Source organism: Diabrotica virgifera, chromosome 7, assembly GCF_917563875.1.
Source record: "Diabrotica virgifera virgifera chromosome 7, PGI_DIABVI_V3a".
Classification (NCBI taxonomy): Eukaryota; Metazoa; Arthropoda; class Insecta; order Coleoptera; family Chrysomelidae; genus Diabrotica; species Diabrotica virgifera.
This window is the reverse complement of record NC_065449.1, coordinates 187,705,708-187,725,171: the sequence shown is the minus strand read 5'-3', so window position 1 is coordinate 187,725,171 and position 19,464 is coordinate 187,705,708. Positions and strand designations below refer to the sequence as shown.

General features: G+C 35.4%; 1 protein-coding gene across 2 annotated transcripts in view; it reads right to left on the bottom strand.

The window, feature by feature from the left end:
• The window catches only part of LOC114326010 (polypyrimidine tract-binding protein 2), a 496,863-nt gene that overhangs the window by 335,150 nt on the left and 142,249 nt on the right, over positions 1-19,464 (bottom strand). The window contains exon 1 of one of the 2 annotated variants that reach the window (XM_028274193.2): positions 19,018-19,143. The exons of the other annotated variant lie outside the window; for it this stretch is intronic. Coding sequence (XP_028129994.1) covers positions 19,018-19,083 — 66 coding nt within the window. The 5' untranslated portion in view covers positions 19,084-19,143. Of the gene's footprint in view, positions 1-19,017; positions 19,144-19,464 lie in introns of those variants that run through there. 2 annotated transcript variants of the gene reach the window in all.

The following is a 19,464-nucleotide window of genomic DNA, read 5'->3' as shown; positions in this document are numbered from 1 at the left end:
CTGACCGAGTTTAACAAAGCTGTGAGAAAGGCTAGGAGAAAAGATTGGAGAAAGCAATGTGAGGAGATCGCCACTGCTCCCGCTGCTGCTAAACTCCAACGGATACTCTCCAAACAGCCGGTTAACCCACTGGGGACCCTCAAGGCCCCCGGGGGTGGCTTTACAGCAGATGGCAAGGAGACACTGGAGCTTATGCTCCAGACACATCTCCCAGACTCGATGGTAACCAATGAGCCGGATGCTCGGCTGGGTCAGGAGGGACTGGAAAACAGAACCTCTAGAGCTAGCTGGGAAACGGCAAAAAAGGCTGTCACATATGCTAGGGTGGAATGGGCCATACACTCATTTTTACCCTATAAATCCCCCGGACCAGACGGGATATATCCTGTATTACTGCAACAGGGGTGGGACATTATTGGACCGCTCATGTGCAGGATTTTCCGGGCGAGCGTGGCATTTGGGTATGTCCCGCGTGACTGGAAACTGGCCAGGGTGGTCTTTATAACTAAGCCGGGCAAGAATCCTCTAGACCCCAAGGCATATAGACCTATTACTCTCTCGTCCTTTATTTTAAAAGCACTAGAGAAATTGATGGGGATGCATGTGCGGCAAACCTTTCTCAAAGAAAGGCCACTGCACTGCAATCAACATGCTTACCGGGTGGGCAGATCGTGCGACTCAGCCTTGCACCATTTGGTGTCTAGGATAGAGGAGACGATTGAACACAAAGAAGTGGCGCTTGGTACCTTCCTCGATATCGAGGGAGCGTTTAACAACACCACGTATGATGCCATGCTTAAGGCGGCGGAGAGGCATGGCATAGATGAAACCTGTCGCAGGTGGATTAGCTCCACACTGCATGGCCGACAGGCACAGGCTTCACTATTTGGGGAAACCATGAGGGTCACTGCTACAAGGGGAACAGCGCAGGGGGGAGTAATATCCCCGCTTCTATGGAACCTAGTGGTAGACGAACTTCTGGTAGAACTGAATAACTTGGGATTCTACACCCAGGGTTATGCAGATGATATCTGTATTTTAATCCGGGGGAAGATTCCACACGTAGTTTCGGAGCTAACGCTCCGGGCTATAAAAGTGGTAGAAAGCTGGTGCGAGAGGGTCAGCTTAAGTGTTAACCCCTCAAAAACGGTTACTATACCGTTCACACACAGGAAGAAATTGGAGGGCCTCACGCCCCCCAAACTCATGGGTGTGCAACTCAATCTGGCTACAGAGGTGCGCTACCTAGGCCTTATACTTGATACCAAGCTAACCTGGAAAGCGCAACTAGCAGCGACCGTTGCCAAGGGCAAGAAAACCCTCATGATTGCTCGTAGGGCAATTGGCAAAACTTGGGGCTTAAGCCCGGGAATCACTAAGTGGATTTATACTGCTATAGTGAGGCCCTCCCTCACATATGCTAGTGCTGTGTGGTGGACAAAAATGAACCAAAGTTGTGCAGCCAAAGAACTTGGGAAAGTTCAGAGCACTACTTTGTGTTACCGGGGTAATGAAAAGTACCCCGACGGCAGCCATGGAGGTACTCATGGGACTCCCTCCCCTGCACCTTCTGGTGATGGCCGAGGCGAGGCTAGGGGCCTACAGGCTGCAGTTAAATGGTGTCTGGAGGCAAAGGTCATACGGGCACACCAGGATTGTGGGGCACATTCGTGACCCCATCCTGGATATGGTGAGTGACTGGAGTCCGGTCACTCACAAATTTGATCCTCCCTTTAAGCTGGGGTTAAAACCCCCGGTGGAGGGGGATAAAAGACCGCAGAGTGAGCTAACATGGTTCACGGACGGTTCAGTGATGGGCGGGCGCTCTGGAGCTGGAGTGTATGGTGTAGGACCCGAGGTGTGCATATCTATGCCTCTTGGGCGGTACACCACTATATTCCAGGCGGAGGTGGCTGCTATCACGACTTGCGTCGTAGAGAATATTCGAATGGGTCTTGAGAATAGGACCATACGTATTCTCTCGGACAGTCAGGCAGCACTTAAGGCCATTGCCAGCTGGAGAATTAACTCTAAGCTTGTGCTGGAATGCCGACAACACCTGGAAACCCTGGCCTACCGAAACCGAGTGGAACTCGGGTGGGTGCCGGGACATACGGGGGTTGAAGGAAACGAAAGAGCCGACTCACTTGCGAGAGAGGGCTCGGCTGTCCCCCTTACTGGGCCTGAGCCTGGCCTAGGGGTGACCAAATCGGCTGTCAAAGGAGCTGTTGCTAAATGGATCCTTGCGCAGCACACCCGACACTGGAACGATATTTCGGGACAGCGGCACAGCAAGTTAATGATGGGGCGGCCAAACCCCTCGCTAACCGACGAGGCCCTACGACTCGGAAGGAAAAAACTTAGGGCGGTAACTGGCTTACTAACCGGACACTGCACCCTAAGAAAACACCTGCACAACATGGGGATCTTTCACGGAGACCCTGTTTGCAGGAGATGTGGGGAGGCAGATGAAACTGCCTCACATGTCATATTTGACTGTCCAGCCCAAACTCGATGGCGACTGCAATACGGGGTCGAAAACTCGAACCTAAGTGTCAGAAGTCAGGTAAAGAACCTAATAAAGGGTCTTGTCCTGCTAGCTGGGAGAATGGACCTCTTATAGGTAACAGACGACTTAACTTCAAGTTAAGTAATCCCGAACCCATTGGGGACAAAAACCCAATGATGGTTAACCCGAGACTGAACGGTGTGCAATAAGCCTACTCAGGCTGCAGTACGGGCCCCATGGCCACCCGGTTCGATCTAACAATAAAAAAAAAACCCCCAAGGGGGGGTGAAAGTCACCCCCAGGGCAAAAGCACACATCGGCACAATATCACTTTTTTTCTTTGACATGTAAGCTATACGTATGCCAAATTTCATGTCAATCCAAGTGGTTCTTTAAAATTTAGAGCAAAAACCGTGAACAAATGGACTACAAGTATATTCTCAGACAAGTATATTCTAACCTAGGCTCGTTTATGTATTTTTCAATTTCATACTTCCAAGAATGTAAGTTATCATTGTCGGCGATCTTAGATAGGTAAGTAATATCTAAATCAGATTCGTTATCTTATTTTTTCAGACTAAGTGCTGGTATTGGATTCTGTAGATCATTCTAGGATGTATTAAAATAGTATGCTTTAAATATTTCTTCAAATTTTTGTACTGCTTCTGATTGTAGAAGCTTTCTCCAAGATGAAGTGGAAAATGCCTCTACTTTATGCCGAGTATTCAAAATAAGAACTATACAGTATATCCAATTAGTTTTGTAATAGTGTTTCATTATTTATTCTCTCGCAGCTTGAAGGAAGTAAATTAATTACTCGTCGGTAGTGTCTTTATCAATTTAATTTACAAGTTAATGAGCCCAATATTTCCAGTGCGTCTAAAAGTAAGTTTACTTGCACGCAACCCAATAAAAAGGTCGCCGGGGAATCACCGGACCGGGTAATCAAGAAATTTCAAGATCTTGAGTCAAGACAAGATATAAAATGTCAAGAAAACGCCAAGACAAGAATTTTTTAAATTTCTTGATTTTTTCTCAAGACAAGACAAGAAGTCGTTGTCAAGACAAGAATTCTTGTCTTGTCGACCCCTAGTGGCGGCCCCAAAAACTTGAACTTAAGCTTCTACTGAAGCCCCTACACATTAAAAAAATAAAATTGACTCCTCTAAGAAATGCAACCTTAAATGTAACATTTTAATGGACTATATGTTTATTTTTTGAACAACGAATTGAATTAAATGGACATGAAAAGACTATGTTTGAGCGTAACTAATCTAGAAACTATTCCCATCAGTTTTATACACAATGTCGTTTACGTATTTTTACGACTTTCAGATTTAAATCTCAAAGTATGCGTCTCGAACATCCAAACGATGTTTGTTTCTCTCTAGAATTTATTTTAATCTTCCGAGTTACGAAGGAGGAAGATCTTTAGAGAATAGATATGAAACAAAACAATTGAATATAGCGTTCGCAAATGGAGCATACTGGCATATTCTAAGCGATATACGTGAATATGTTTAAAATTGAATTCGAGACAATCTTATTTTCACTTTTGTAAGCTGTTTTGTTTAGTTTTAGATATGCACTGGTTTTAACGTATTACAATGTAAACTTTGGAGTTGGAGAAATTACATTTCAATTGGCGTGTACACAAATGTAAATTGCAATTTTAAAAATTATGGTTTCAAACGATTTAATTATTTGTAGCAGAACGAAGAAGAAGTAGAAATATTTTATGATGAAATAAGAACAGCTACAGAAACAAATAAAGCAAACTACGAAATACTATTAGGAGATTTTAATGCTAAATTGGGCAAAAAAAGAAGAAGATTATGAACATTTAATTAGCAATTATGGCTACGGGAAAAGAAACGATAGAGGAGAAATGCTTCTCAATTTCATGAATGAACATAACATGTACTCAATGAACTCCTTTTTCAATAAAAAAACCAAGCAGAAAATGGACATGGATGAGCCCCGATAAAAAGACAAAGAATGAAATAGATTATGATAGATAACGAAATAGATAACGAAAAATAAAAACCTAGTAAAAGACGTATCGGTATTAAATCAGTTTGACCTAGGAAGCGACCATAGACTAATAAGAACAAAACTAGTAATAAACAAAAACTAGAAAGAAAAAGAATACATGAAAAAAGATACAAATGGACATCTGAAGAAATAAAAAATAGTGAATTTAATAAAAAAGATAATGCATGCATTAAATCAAGTTAACATGCAGCAGATAAACTCCAATGATATTGATGATTTGAATAACCTGATAACCGAATCAGTGAACAAAAGTATTCTGCAACTGAAAAAACCAAAAACAACACACAATGAATTAGACAAAGAAATATTACAACAAATAGAAAAAAGGAAGATCTTAAATAAATCTAACAAAAAGGGAACCGCAGAATATAGAGAACTTAATAGGCAGATTAGAAAAGGAATCAGAAAACAAAAAAGAAAAGAAGAAGAAGAAGAAGAATTAATAACAACAACTATTGAAAAAAATAAGAGTATGAAATGCCTCAGACCGACACTAGGACGACGTCAGATAATATCATTAATGGGAAAAAGACGAAAATGAAATCACAACTAGAGAAAACATACTGAAACGAATAGAAGAATTTTACACGGAACTCTACAGAACACATCAACAAGACGATGAAATGAGACCAGCACGGAAATTAATAAAGAATGTTGGATCGGAAATAATGCCAAAAGTAACAATTTCAGAGGTAACGACAGCATTGGAAAACATGAAGAGAAATAAAGCTGCAGGAGAAGATATGATTACCACAGATATGATATTAGAAGGAGGTAAGGAACTCATTGCAATTGTAACTAAGCTTATAGACAGTTGTTTACACCAGGGCAAAGTCCCTAAGAGCTGGAACAACTCTAAGGTAATCTTATTACACAAGAAAGGTGATAATCGAAAGTTGGAAAACTACAGGCCCATCAGTCTATTGTCACACCTATTTAAAATACTCACCAAAGTCATAACTACCCGACTAACAAGAAAATTAGATAAATACCAACCATATGAACAGGCAGGTTTTAGAAAAGGCTATTCAACTTCCGATCACCTGTTAACCAGAAAAATATTGATAGAAAAATGTAACGAATACAAATTTCCAAATGATGAAAGGGTTGCCAATGCGAGTCCATTATACAATTGGATATGGTAATTGAGTCAATACTCGCAATCTTTAGTTTGTATTTTTATTAGTTGTTACATAATCGTGGGGCAACCGGTTTCGAGTCTTACAATATATGACTCATCATCAGGCCCAGTACAAAAAAGTATTGAGAAAAGTATTGTATTGAGAAGACTTTTTTGTACTGGGCCTGATGATGAGTCATATATTGTAAGACTCGAAACCGGTTGCCCCACGATTATGTAACAACTAATAAAAATACAAACTAAAGATTGCGAGTATTGACTCAATTACCATATCCAATTGTACAAATTTCCAGTTTTTATAGCATTTGTAGACTACGAAAAAGCTTTCGATACTATAGAACACACGGCCGTAATAAACGCAATGCAAAATTGTAGAATAGACAGCAGATATATTAACTTAATAAAATAAACTATGAACCAAGCTACAGATACATACTACCTAAATGAAAATGAATACACGAACCCTGTACCATTAAACAGGGGAGTCAAACAGGAAGACACCCTATCACCCAAACTGTTCCCCTTAGTTTTGGAGGACGTTTTTAAAAATCTCAATTGGAAATATAAGAGAATAAACATCAATGGCCGCTACTTCAGTAATCTACGATTTGCGGATGACATAATCCTGATAGCTACTGACCTACAAGAACTTCAAACCATGCTTTTAGAACTACACACAGAATCTTCTAAAATAGGACCGAACATGAATTTAAACAAAACAAAAGTCATGCACTCCGAAGAAACGATGACAATAATAAACAACAAAGTTATAGAAAAAGTTGAAGAATATATATACAAGGACAAAAAATAATACTAAATAGGGAAATTCAAACGGAAGAAATAAAAAGAAGAAGAAAGTTAGCATGGGCAGCATTCGGCAAACTGAACTATATACTCAGAAATCAGCAAATTGAACTACATCTTAGATCTAAAGTTTTTGATGCATGCATTATTCCGATATTAACATATGGGGCACAAACATGGACAATCACAAAAAAGAATATGAACATACTCAGAGTCACTCAACCCGCGATGGAAAGAACAATGCTTGGCATATCACTTAAGGACAGGAAAACAAACACATGGATAAGACAGAAAACCAAAGTCACCGATGTGGTTCAAAAATCACTAAAATTGAAATGGGAATACGCTGGACATGTAGCTAGGAGCGATCTTAACAAATGCCACAGAACAATTCTAACCTGGAGACCATACGAACACAAAAGACCCAGAGGCAGACCTCCTATGAGATGGACAGATGATCTGAAACGAACTGCCTACAAGTAGCGTACAGCAAAAAACAATGGAAAGGAAGACTTGAAGAGGCTTATGTTCAGATGTGGACGAATGTGGATGTGAATGTGAAGAAGAAGAAGCCTTTTAAAGCAACAGCAAAGTTAAATAATACAATTCATTCGGTAAAATAAAATAGGGTGGATTCTATACCGTTAAACAAGTTTTTTGAACATTGGTTAGACCAGCGGTTCTCAATCTGTGGTACATGTACCACTGGTGGTGCATATCATCATTTCCGGTGGTACACAAAACACAAAAAAAATTAAAATAGTAGTACTTAGTAAATCTTGATAATACAATAAAGAATGTAGGTGGTATCAAAAATAATAAAAAGAACTATAGGTGGTACATGACTCAAAAAGGTTGAAAACCGCTGGGTTAGACCCATAGTAACCAATGGTTGTGAAATCTGGGCAATGACAAAAAAGGATAAAACCCAACTCAAGACATTCGAGAGAAAGATATTGGGAAAAGTATATGGCCCGGTGAAAGTGGAAGACGACACATGGAGATGATATCAGGAGAAACGACTAGGTTAATGAATTGAATGGAGGGTATGACATGATAAGCCGATAGGAAGACGAAAAAATGGAAAACCCAGAACGGGACGGTTGGATGACGTGGAAGACGACCTGAAAACCATGAATATAAGACAATGGAGGAGAAAGGCAAAAGAGAGATATGAATGAAAGGACATAGCCAGACAGATAAATATCCATCCAGGGTTATGATGCCAAAAGAAGAAAAAGAACAAAAAGGATTAAATACCTAAGGACACTAAAAATAATAGAAGCCCAATAATTATCTTCGGAAAGTAAAGAGAAATGGACGTAATCCATTTCTGGAAGAAGAGGAAAAGAAGAGCCTGTCGGATATCAGACTTGATCATGCCAAATAAAGAAATACAAAGAAGGATAGGAGAAAGGACCAAAAAGGACAGAACAAGGAGAAATAAGGACAGAAAGGATTTACAATACAGTAGATAGGTACAATAGGATTTAAACAGAAAATAGACACCTCATCAGAACTATGCCCAGGCGTGTCAATTAGTCCGTTCTTTAACGATAAAATATTGCAAATCCTCTAAATTTTAAAGAACCGCTTGGATTGACATGAAATTTGGCATACACATAGCTAACAAGTCAAAGAAAAAAAGTGATATTGTGCCGATATGTGCTTTTGTCCTGGGGGTGGTTTTCACCCCCTCTTGGGGGTGAAAAAATATTCTTCCAAAGAAAGTCAGGAAATGGATAAACTGGCTAATTTTAAGTAACTTTTGTTCTATAGAGTTTTTTCACGAAGTCAATACTTTTCGAGTTATTTGGCAGTGAATATGTTCAAAATAACCACGCTTTTAGACGGTTTTTCGCAAATAACTCAAATAGTAAATATTTTGTCGAAAAAACATTCGTAGCAAAAATATAGCCTGTAAAATTTTTAAAAAAATGGTGTATATATCACGTTTCTACACCTGGTAGAAGCAGAGTTATTGCTAATGAAAAATAGGTTCCTATTCGTCAAATTCCAAATGGAATACTTTAACGTGAAATAACCAAAAATGAAGCACATTTCGGGGAAAACTCATTACAACTTATTTAAAGTGTTTAAAAAAAGCTTCATTTTTGTTTTATAAAAAAAATTTCTAGCGTCAAATTAAACAAGTTACGCTCAAAATAAAGTTGGTCCCTTTTGTTTTTGGTAAAAAATCGAGAAAATCACCCCCTAATTAGTATCTTAAATGAACTTAATCGTTATGACTTCACAAGTTTCTTGACTCGTGTATATATTGTTTATATGATCTGTAAGTTTCATCGGTTCAAAGTCCTTATTATTGAAAGGGCTGTAGTTAAAAATGGTTGAACGAGTCACTGATTACGAATGTATGCAAATTTAGAAACACCAAATCTTAATCAATTTTTGTCTAACAGAAAAACAAATATATATGATATTCAGAAAAGCAAATCTGACTTTTTTTGTTTTTCGAGATTTTTGGTATCTCTAACAATTTTTAAGTTATTTTGAAAAAAAGCATATTTTTCAAAATTTAAATTTTTAAAAATTTTATTTTGAAACCAAATTTCTTCAAAAATAAGCACTTTGAACCGATGAAACTTACAGATCATATAAACACAACATAAGTAAAATAATTTGTGGAGCGGTAACGATTAACCTCATTTAAGTTTCTAATTAGAGGGTGGTCTTCCCGATTTTTTTTTGCAAAAACAAAAGGGACCAACTTTATTTTGAGCGTAACTTGCTTAAATTTAATGCTAGAAACGTTTTGTAAAAACAGAAATAAAGCTTTTTTTAAACACTTTAAAAAAGTTAAAATTGGTTTTCCCCAAAAAGTGCTAATTTTTTGGATATTTCACGTCAAAATATTCTATTTGAAATTTGGTGAATATGAATCTATTTTTCATTGGCTATAACTCTGGTTCTACGAGATCCAGAGACCTAACGCGTACACCATTTTTTTTTTACTTTTTTATAGGCTATATTTTTGCTAACAACGTTTTTTTCGACAAAATACTTACTTTTTGAGTTATTTGCGAAAAACCGTCTAAAAATGTGGTTATTTTGTTGAAAAATGGACATATTCACTCGCAAATAACTCGAAAAGTGTTGACTTAGCGAAAAAGCTCTATAGAACAAAAGTTACTTAAAATTAGTCAGTTTACCCATTTCCGGACTTATTTTAGACATATATTTTAGACATATATTTTAGACATATATTTTTTCACCCCCGAGAGGGGGTGAAAGTCAACCCCAGGGCAAAAGCACACATCGGCACAATATCACTTTTTTTCTTTGACATGTAAGCTATACGTATGCCAAATTTCATGTCAAGCCAAGCGGTTCTTTAAAATTTAGAGCAAAAACCGTGAAAGAATGGACTAAATGAGTGTATAAGAAATTGTGGATATTCAACACATTATTGAACCAGCTTCTTCAGAAGTTGACGATTCAAGCTGAAAATCTAATCATTTACTACCAGTAAGGGGCACTGAACAAGAATGATAAATATATGAAGGTGTTAAGTATGTTAAAAAATATTGAATGAGTTTCTTATTTTTCCCAAAAATATAGAATAAATACCATTTTAAATTTCAAAAGATGTTTGATGTACTTACGATTGTATATTTCTACTTTGCAAATAATTGACTCACCTGAAAAGAAAAGAATAATTATTAGTAAAAAATTAAAAAATAAAAATAAAAGTCATAAACCGATCAAAGATATAAAACAGGATATCAAAATTCCCTACAGAATCCTTCATCGTAACGAAAACCTGTGTGAACTTCCAACGGAAGTTTCAATATCTGTACTTTGGTGACCCATTCACCCAAAATTCAATTGGGTCTCCCTTGAACCTTAAAGAGTATATTAACCAAGTTTCAAAGTTCTAGGAGTTTTGTTTCAAGAGTTCCTGCACACACAGAAAGCCCGACAAATAGACAAACAACCAAACGATTTAAAGTAGGTTAAAAAATACAACATTAAATTGAAAAAAATTGATTAAAGTAGGATTTACATCTTTCCCTTTGGTACCTATATGTAATTTTCCTATCGACATCTTTTGTATATTCTCTTTATCAATACATGCCATCTTAACAAATTTTTTACAGCGTGTTTATCTTTATTGCTTTAAATAGTGGTCTCTGCAAGGTATGTTCTTGGTTTTTTACAATACAAATAAAATAAAACGTTAAATAATAAGTTAAATGATGAAGTCCTTTATTATTTACATGACAGTAAGAAAGCTATAAGTGTTAGGGGAATTACTAGCGTATGTTTTCATCTACATGACTTACCACCCGATTGAACAAAAGCACACATTAACAACATCTGCAAAAGCGGATATAGAAAAAATTGGTCAAAATGCAGAGAGCTAAGTGTCCTAAAAATACTCTCAAAACTCTATGGAAAAATAATAAAAAGAGATAACAGACGTCGAAGAACAAAATGGCTTTCGTGCAGGCAGATCCTCTATAGACAGCATATTATATATAAAAAGCATGCCATTGAGAAAAGAATAGCAATAACAAGTAACTTTTCAACTTATATAGTCTTTATAGATCTGGCAAATACATACGATAGTGTACCACTTTCAGTGCTATGGATAGCAATGGGGAAACAAGGAATAAACAAAAAACAATAAAACCAGTACAATAGCTTCAGAAAAATATGATGGTAAACATAAACATTAAATTAATTTAATTATGAAAAAAATACTGCGACCAAAGAGGAAAAACGAAGAGGATGCAACACAATGAATTAATCACTAAATACAAGAATGTATGGGTCATGAGAAAATTGTGTTAAAGCAATAAAAGCACAGAGAATTAGATGGTATGGACACATAATGAAAAGAGAGAAGAGCAATACGTTAAGAGTTATAACGAAATGGATACCACCAGGTAAAAGAACCAGAGGTAGATCTAAACTGAGATGGAGACAACAAGTGGAAGAAGACTTAATGAGGTACCTATGGAAATTAGAAATATGCGAAGACAATCAAAGAGAGAGAAGAAGAGAGAAAAGTCGTGGAAACAGCGAAATTACACCAGAAACTGTAAAACCAAACCCAAATGGGATGATCCCCACACAAAAAAGACCTTCAAATGAAAACAGCTTCAGCTTCCTCTGGAGCGTATAAGGAGCTAATGGAGATTGACACTACTTACAACAAATAACAAATAATAGTAAATAATAAAGATACATCAGTACATCATAAATAGCAGAAAAAAATTATTAAAATGCGTCGAACACATTAAGTAGTAACAGTTTTAAATCAATGAAAGCATTATTATTCTATCGATTGATAATGTAAAATCACACTTTTTGTGTAAATTCAAATTGAATACACACGAAAAAGTTATTTTAGTGACTCGTTGAAAACTCTTTCCCCATACAAATTCGTTACAAATCCTCGTGTCAAAGTTTAATTTCTCAAGCAAACAACTTGAAGGAGTATTCATACATTAACGTATAAATAGGTCCATTTGAAAGAACGCCACGCCAATTAGAGTGAGACAAGAAGATACGTTCTCAACGGTACTACTTATTATATCGCTTCACAAGATAATAACAAAGCTGTGAAACGCAGGAACTATAAAGAAGAATGCAGTATAAATAATAGAATATGCGAACGATATAACCATAGTAGCAACAGATAAAAGAATATTAAAGAAAACTTTCCAAGAAATAGAAAACGAAGCCAAACTGAGAGGGCTGAAAATAAATGTAAACAAAACAAAATACATGAACGTAAGCAAAAAAAAAGAAGACCCAAATGACAGAACTGACAAATATAGCCTTCTACAGAAATACCAAAATGTTAGAGATAAGAAGATGTGCCGAAACACAAAAATGAAAATCTACAAAACGACCATAAGACCAATAGTGGTATATGCTATAGAGACATTTACATTGACAACAAGAGAAGAAGAACAACTGAAAGGTTTTGAAAGAAAAATTATGAGAAAAATACTGGGACCAAAGAGAAATAATGGTTGAATCGTGAGATACAAGAATGGATGGGTTAAGACAACATAGACCAATAAAAGCACAGAGAATTAGATAATATGGACACATAGTAAGAGAGAAGAGCAATCCGTCAAGAGTTATTACGGAATGGATACCATCAGGTAAAAGAACCAGAGGTAGACCGAAATTGAGATGGAGACCCAAGTGGAAGAAGACTTCAGAAATATATTTATAGGAAGGACAATCAAAGAGAGAGAAGAATGGTCCAAAGTAGTGGAAACAGCGAAGTCACACCAAAGACTGTAAACAGAACTTCTGTCTACCATAAACAGAAGCAAAATTTTATTCAAAGCGTCGAATACATTAATAACAATTTTAAATCAATGAAAGCATTATTATTCTTTTGATTGATAATAATGTAAAAACACACCTTTTGTGTAGATTCAAATTGAATAGAAAACACAAGAAAAAGTTATTTTAGTGTCTCGTTGAAAACTTTTTCCCCATACAAATTCGTTACAAATCCCCGTGTCAAAGTTCAGTTTCTCAAGCAAACAACTTGAAAGAGTATTCATACATTAGCGTATGAATGGGTCCATTTGGAAGAACGCCACGAGTATTATTCAAAACATTCACGAAAGTAGGAATATTGAAAAAAGGGGGTCACAGTCGAGCACTTTCGGATAAAATGTTTACGAGGACCGATCAACATTTGCGATAAAAAAACGTTTAGGAAGTTTTTTATACCTGGTAGTGATTTAAAAAAAAATGTTATTAAATAATGTACTTAGGGTAACAAAATAGTTTTAAGGAAAATAATTAAATTTTTCACCTGCATATTAAAAATCAGATTTTAGCAACAATCCACATACGATTAGAATTTCATTAAAGGCTTTATAAATAAAATACGTACAATCCGACAAGCGAAAGCTGAAGGGTGACCCTAATGGCGGGTGTCACAAATACGTTTTGATACGTTGCCGTATCAAAAATTTAGTTGGGATCTGAAAATTACGTTAGTAGATATTATTGAATATGATGTGAACTCCTAGCCGACAGCAATATACAGGGTGGCGCATTAGTGTGACAAAGTCCAATTACTCGTTTGTCGTAAGAGATACGAAAAAAAGTTATTTAGCTAAAAGTTGGGAAACACATAGTAGCATAATTTAAAAATATTTTCAAATATACAGGGTCGTCCGTATTGACAGGGTGACACAAACCTATGTTTTTTTTAATGGAACACCCTGTATATTTTTACATTTTTGGATTCTCCTCATGTTTACTTTCTTAGAATATATAGTTTTGTAATATTATACGAGGTAGTTTAAAAGTTAATTACGTTTTTTTGGTAATTTCGTAGCAAAATCTACACCCTGTAGAATTTTAGTGAGTTGACATCAAATTTTTATTTTATGTTCAAACGATTTTTAATATAGTCTACTATTGTTAAACATTAACAGTATAGCGAAATGCTTAATTTTAGTATACAGGGTGGGTTGAAACTCGGAATGAGTATTTTCGGAGTTTTCTTAAATGGAACACCCTATATTTAAGTATTGTAGTGAAATGATATTTTATGGTACTTTTTTATTTCATAAGCATTCCCTATACCTAAGTGCTTTAATTTGTAAGTTATTCGTGATTCTTTAAGCCAAACAATATTGTAAGAAAAATTACGTGAAATTTTATTAGGTAGCTGTGAAAAAATTGAATCAAAAATAATTTTTGGAAAAGAAAATACATCATAATCTAGTCTGATCCTTAATTTATTACTATTGGATGAAATATCCAAATAAATTCGTAGTTAAAGTTGTTGGTGCGCAAAATATTAATAAAAACATACAATATTCTACCTAGTCGGCTATGACACTAAATTTCCTTAAAAATTTGACATCTATTTTTATAGATCCAGTTGCTTTGTTACCATTACTAATATGTATTTTTCTTATGAGAAACTGACTAATAAGATTTTGGTGCTAGTGGAATATAACAAAAATGTGCTACTTACTAGCAATAAGAATTTTTCATCAGAAATTCCCTGATAGACGACAACTAAGAAGAGAAACGTTTAAAAATATACTAGAATGGTTTCAACGGACTGATCACTTAGATTATGATAAATCTGCTCGAATAAAAACTATTGTAAGTGAAGAAAACAACAATTAAATGTAATCCTTAGTGTCACTGAGGATCTGCATATTAGTACAATCGTTCTTACAATCTAAGTATCTAGTCTGTTGATACCGTTTTAGTATACTTTCAAAAGTTTCTCTTCTTGGTTGTCGTCTATCAGGGAATTGCTGATGATAAATTTTTATTGCCAGTAGCTCATTTTTGTTATATTCTCCTAGCACAAAGCCATTTTAATCCGTTCCTCATTAGAAAAATTTATATTAGTAATGGTATCAAATTAACTGGAACTATATAAATAGTATAATGTCAAATGTTTAAGCAAATTTTGTGTCATAGCCAACCAGGCAGAATTTTGTATGTTTGATTCATATTTTAAGCACCAACAACCTTAACTACGAATGTATTGGGATATCTCATCCAATATTAATAAATTAAGGAGAAGGCTAGATTATTATGTATTTTCTTTTTTCGAAAAATTACTTTTGATTGGATATTTTCACGGCTACCTAATGAAATTTTACGTAATTTTTGTTGCAATTAATGTTTGCTTAAAGAATGACGAATAACTTACAAATTAAAGCACTTAGTTATAGGGAATGCTTAAGAAATAAAAAAGTACCATAAAATATAATTTCATTACAATACTAAAATACAGGGTGTTCTATTTAAGAAAACTCAGAAAATACTCATTCCGAGTTTCGACCCACCCTGTATACTAAAATTAAACATTTCGCTAAACCATTAATTATTAACAGTAGTAGACTATACTAAAAATCGTTTGAATGTAAATAGAAAATTTGATGTCAAATCACTACAATTCTACAGGGTGTAGATTTTGCCACGAAATTAACAAAAAAAACGTAATTAACTTTTAAACTACCTCGTATAATATTACAAAACCGTATATTTTAAGAAAGGAAACATCGAGGAAAATCCAAAAATGTAAAAATATACAGGGTTTTCCATTAAAAAAAACATAAGTTTGTGTCACCCTGTCAATAGGGACGCCCCTGTATATTTGAAAATATTTTTAAAATATGATGTGCCCCAACTTTTACCTAAATAACTTTTTTCGTATCTCTTACAACAAACGAGTAATTTGACTTTGTCACAGTAATGCCCCACCCTGTATGTGAGCAATCTCTTCCACTTTTCAATTTGTTCTGCGCGCAACCCGCCAGCACTAACTTGTCGGATTGTATGTGCGTACAACTTCTTTAGTCATTTTGGGATAAAAAATATATATCTAAATATTTTATAGTTCAATGTTTCATAGCATTAAAAAGTTAAGCCAAAGAAGTACTTCAGCTGTTTATGGCAGCGAAGAAATAATATAATCAAGAAATAAAATTGTTTATAAATTAAGTGTATACGATCAACTAGCAAATCAATCAATTTATAATGAAGTAAGTACAAAATAAATCAATAGAATACAACAAACCGGCACATTTATATTTCGTGGACCTTAGAAGGTATTTGACACGTGAAAGAAAGTTATCCACTGTTTGTACTCAAGAGGCATATCTCTAGGAATAATTAAAACCATCGGAAATACATACCAGAACAACATAATGAAAGTAAATGTAGAAGAAGAGCTAACAGACCCAATTGAAGCTGACAATGGGATAAGACAGGGGGATTCCCTAAGCCCTCTATTGTTCAACCTGATCATGGATGAAATAATAAAAAAGTAAGCATGAAAAAAGGATACCAAATGGGAGAAAAACAACTTATAGAACTGGATACCGCTTACCAAAAAAAAGTTGATTAATAGCAAGCTGAAAATTTGTTAATAGCTTAACGGTGTCTAGTCGGACAAACTTTGATGTATGGGAACACTCGAACAGGGGAAGTTTTTATTGTGGAATAGTTTAAAAATTTGGAACGTCAGATTACGAAAACGTTCCATGTGTTTTGTCGGACAAAACTTCCTTTTTCCATGCAAAAATCAGACTGGTGTTTATCACCAACTGGGCATTTTAATGAGTGAAACACGAAGAACATGTCAAATGACAGAAATCATGTTGGTTAGTAATAGCAGTCTGATTTTTACATGAGAGTTGAATGAAAGGGTAACAAATCAATTGGATGTTCTGTCCGACAAAATACATGGGACGTTTTCGTAATCTGACGTTCCAAATTTTTAAACTGTTCCACAATTAACACTTCCCTTGTTCCAGTGTTCCAGTACATCAAAGTTTGTCCGACTAGACACCGTTAAGCTATTAACAGATTTCCAGCTTGCTATTAATCAACTTTTTTTTGGTACGCGGGATCCAGGTCTATTAAAATAATCTGCTATGCAGACGATGCAATACTAATCTCTCAAAGTGAAGATCATTTACAACGTATGGTTCACCAATTTAACATAACCGCCAGAAAATTTAACATGTTAATTTCCTCAAAAAGACCAAATGCATGGTTATAACAACAGATCCAATAAGATGTAAATTGGAGCTGGAAGGTCAAATAATAGAACAATTGATGGAGATTAAATACCTAGGCATCACACTATCTAGCTACGGGGGCTCGAAACAGAAGCGGAAGATCAAGTGAATAGAGCAAACAGAGCCGCAGGTTGCCTGAATGAAACAATATGGAGAAATAAAAACATCGGAAAAGAAGTGAAAGGCGGAATTTACAAAACAGTCATCAGACCAATAATGACATATGCGGCAGAAACACGATCCGACACAGAGAGGACAAAAATATTGCTCGAAACAGCGGAGATGAAAACCCTTCGAAAAATCTATGGTAAGACTCTATGGGACAGAGCTAGACGTACATATATACGACGGAGATGCAAGGTCGATAACATTAATAACTGGGTAAGAAACAAAAGAATAGAATGGAATGACCACATAAGCCGAATGACAACAAATAGGGTAGTGAGGACAGCAAGAGACGGTTCCCCAATAGGAAGACGATCAGTGGGAAGACCACGAAAACGATGGAATGACAACTTACTGGAGGCACATTGAAAAAACAGACAGTCATGTCTATACAAAAGAAGAAGAAGAAGAAAGAATATTTTTTAATCTTGTGGGTGGTCCTAGAAAAAATAACGTATAATACTCGCATTTGATGACCATCAAGATGTTCTTATTTTTGGTGGTACGCGCTTGGCCCTGTGTCGGAACTCTGGTAGATCTATCTACATAAGCATTAATTACTTGCTAATGGTAAAATAATTACCATTACGCAATTACAAGTTAGTGAGGTTACATAATAATAAACGAAGAATGCACCAACAACCAAGAGATAAAAGAGATAAAAAGCTAGATACACCTTCAACCGAATGAGGGCCTTCTTCATTCTAGAGTGTCAACTTATCTCTTGGCATAAAAGTAAAAATACTGCGATGCTACGTCTTCTCTGTCCTTTTTTGTGGTATTGAGTTGTGGACCTTAAACGACGTTACGTGCAGAAAATTGAAAGCAATTGAGATGTGGTTAATCGGGGAATATTTAAATTCCCGTGGACTGACCGGGCCACAAATGTGGCGGTTCTCTGAAGAATGAAGAAGAATCGAGAGGTACGAATCAAGAGATATGCCATCCTACCAGACATCCTGTAAAGAAAATATTTGGAAAGCGGGGTCCAAGAAGAAGAACATCCTGGTTAAATAACCTCAGAACCTAGTTTAACACAACATCTGTGCAGCTTTTCGCGCTGCAATAGATAAGATAAAGATTGCCATGATGATCGACCAACATTTGTCACGGAGAGATACATCAAGAAGAAAAAGAAGAAGAAGAAGTTACATATCGGATGAACATTTTGTAAAAATATACACGTACCAAATAAAAATAAAAAAGTTAGCGCACACCAATGTTAAGAAGTCTAAAATAAAATAAGTATACATTCCCTAAATAAAAAATATTGCGCGCCCATGGAATTAAATTATAGATCAAATTTAAAAGTAAGACACCCCTTAAAATATACTTAATATTTTATTAGCTTACGCCAATGTTCTGAAGTATAAAATAAAATAAGTATAAACTCCCTAAATAAAAAATATTACGCGCCCATGGAATTGAATTATAGATTTATTATAACTGTGTGATTTGAATTTGACAGACAAATTTAAAAGTAAGAATGTACTTAAATGTACTTAATATTTTATTAGCGTACGCCAATGTTCTGAAGTATAAAATAAAATAATTAGACATTCCCAATATTAAAAAGTATTACCCGCCCATGCTCTGAACAAAAATTTACAAGAATCATAAATATGTATTCTAGTGAATAACCGTGTAATTTTAATTTGACAAAAGAATTTAAAAGTAAGAAACGCGAAATAAAGGAAATAAATCACAAAATCACGCAAGATAGTGCAAAGAGAAATATTTATTATGGGACTCATAATAAAATAAAACCATTTTAAACTTACCGTATAGTCCGTGTCCGTATAACTATAACTTCTTTTTCTTAACGGATAAGCAACTTCCTCTAGCATAATGAATACGATAATTAATATTTTACAAACACGCGCGAAGTAAATTTTGTTCTGAATTATAAAGTTTAATATTCCAGACAACTGTCAGAAATTTGCAATTCATAAACAATTGAAGATCTAACAATCAAATAACCTACTGTGAAAAATTAGCCTCAGGCAGTTTTTGACGGGCGAAATTATAGAGCGCACGTGTGACGTCATATATATTAGGGATAATTCCTATTAAAATAATTAATTTAGTATGAATTGAATAATTTTCTAAATGATAAGATGGATTTTGACTTAAATTAGCTTTTTAACCTATTGACTGCCGGCAACACGAATCTGGTCTCGGGTAATACACTTCATACACTAAAACCCAATCCATGTGCCGCAACGGGA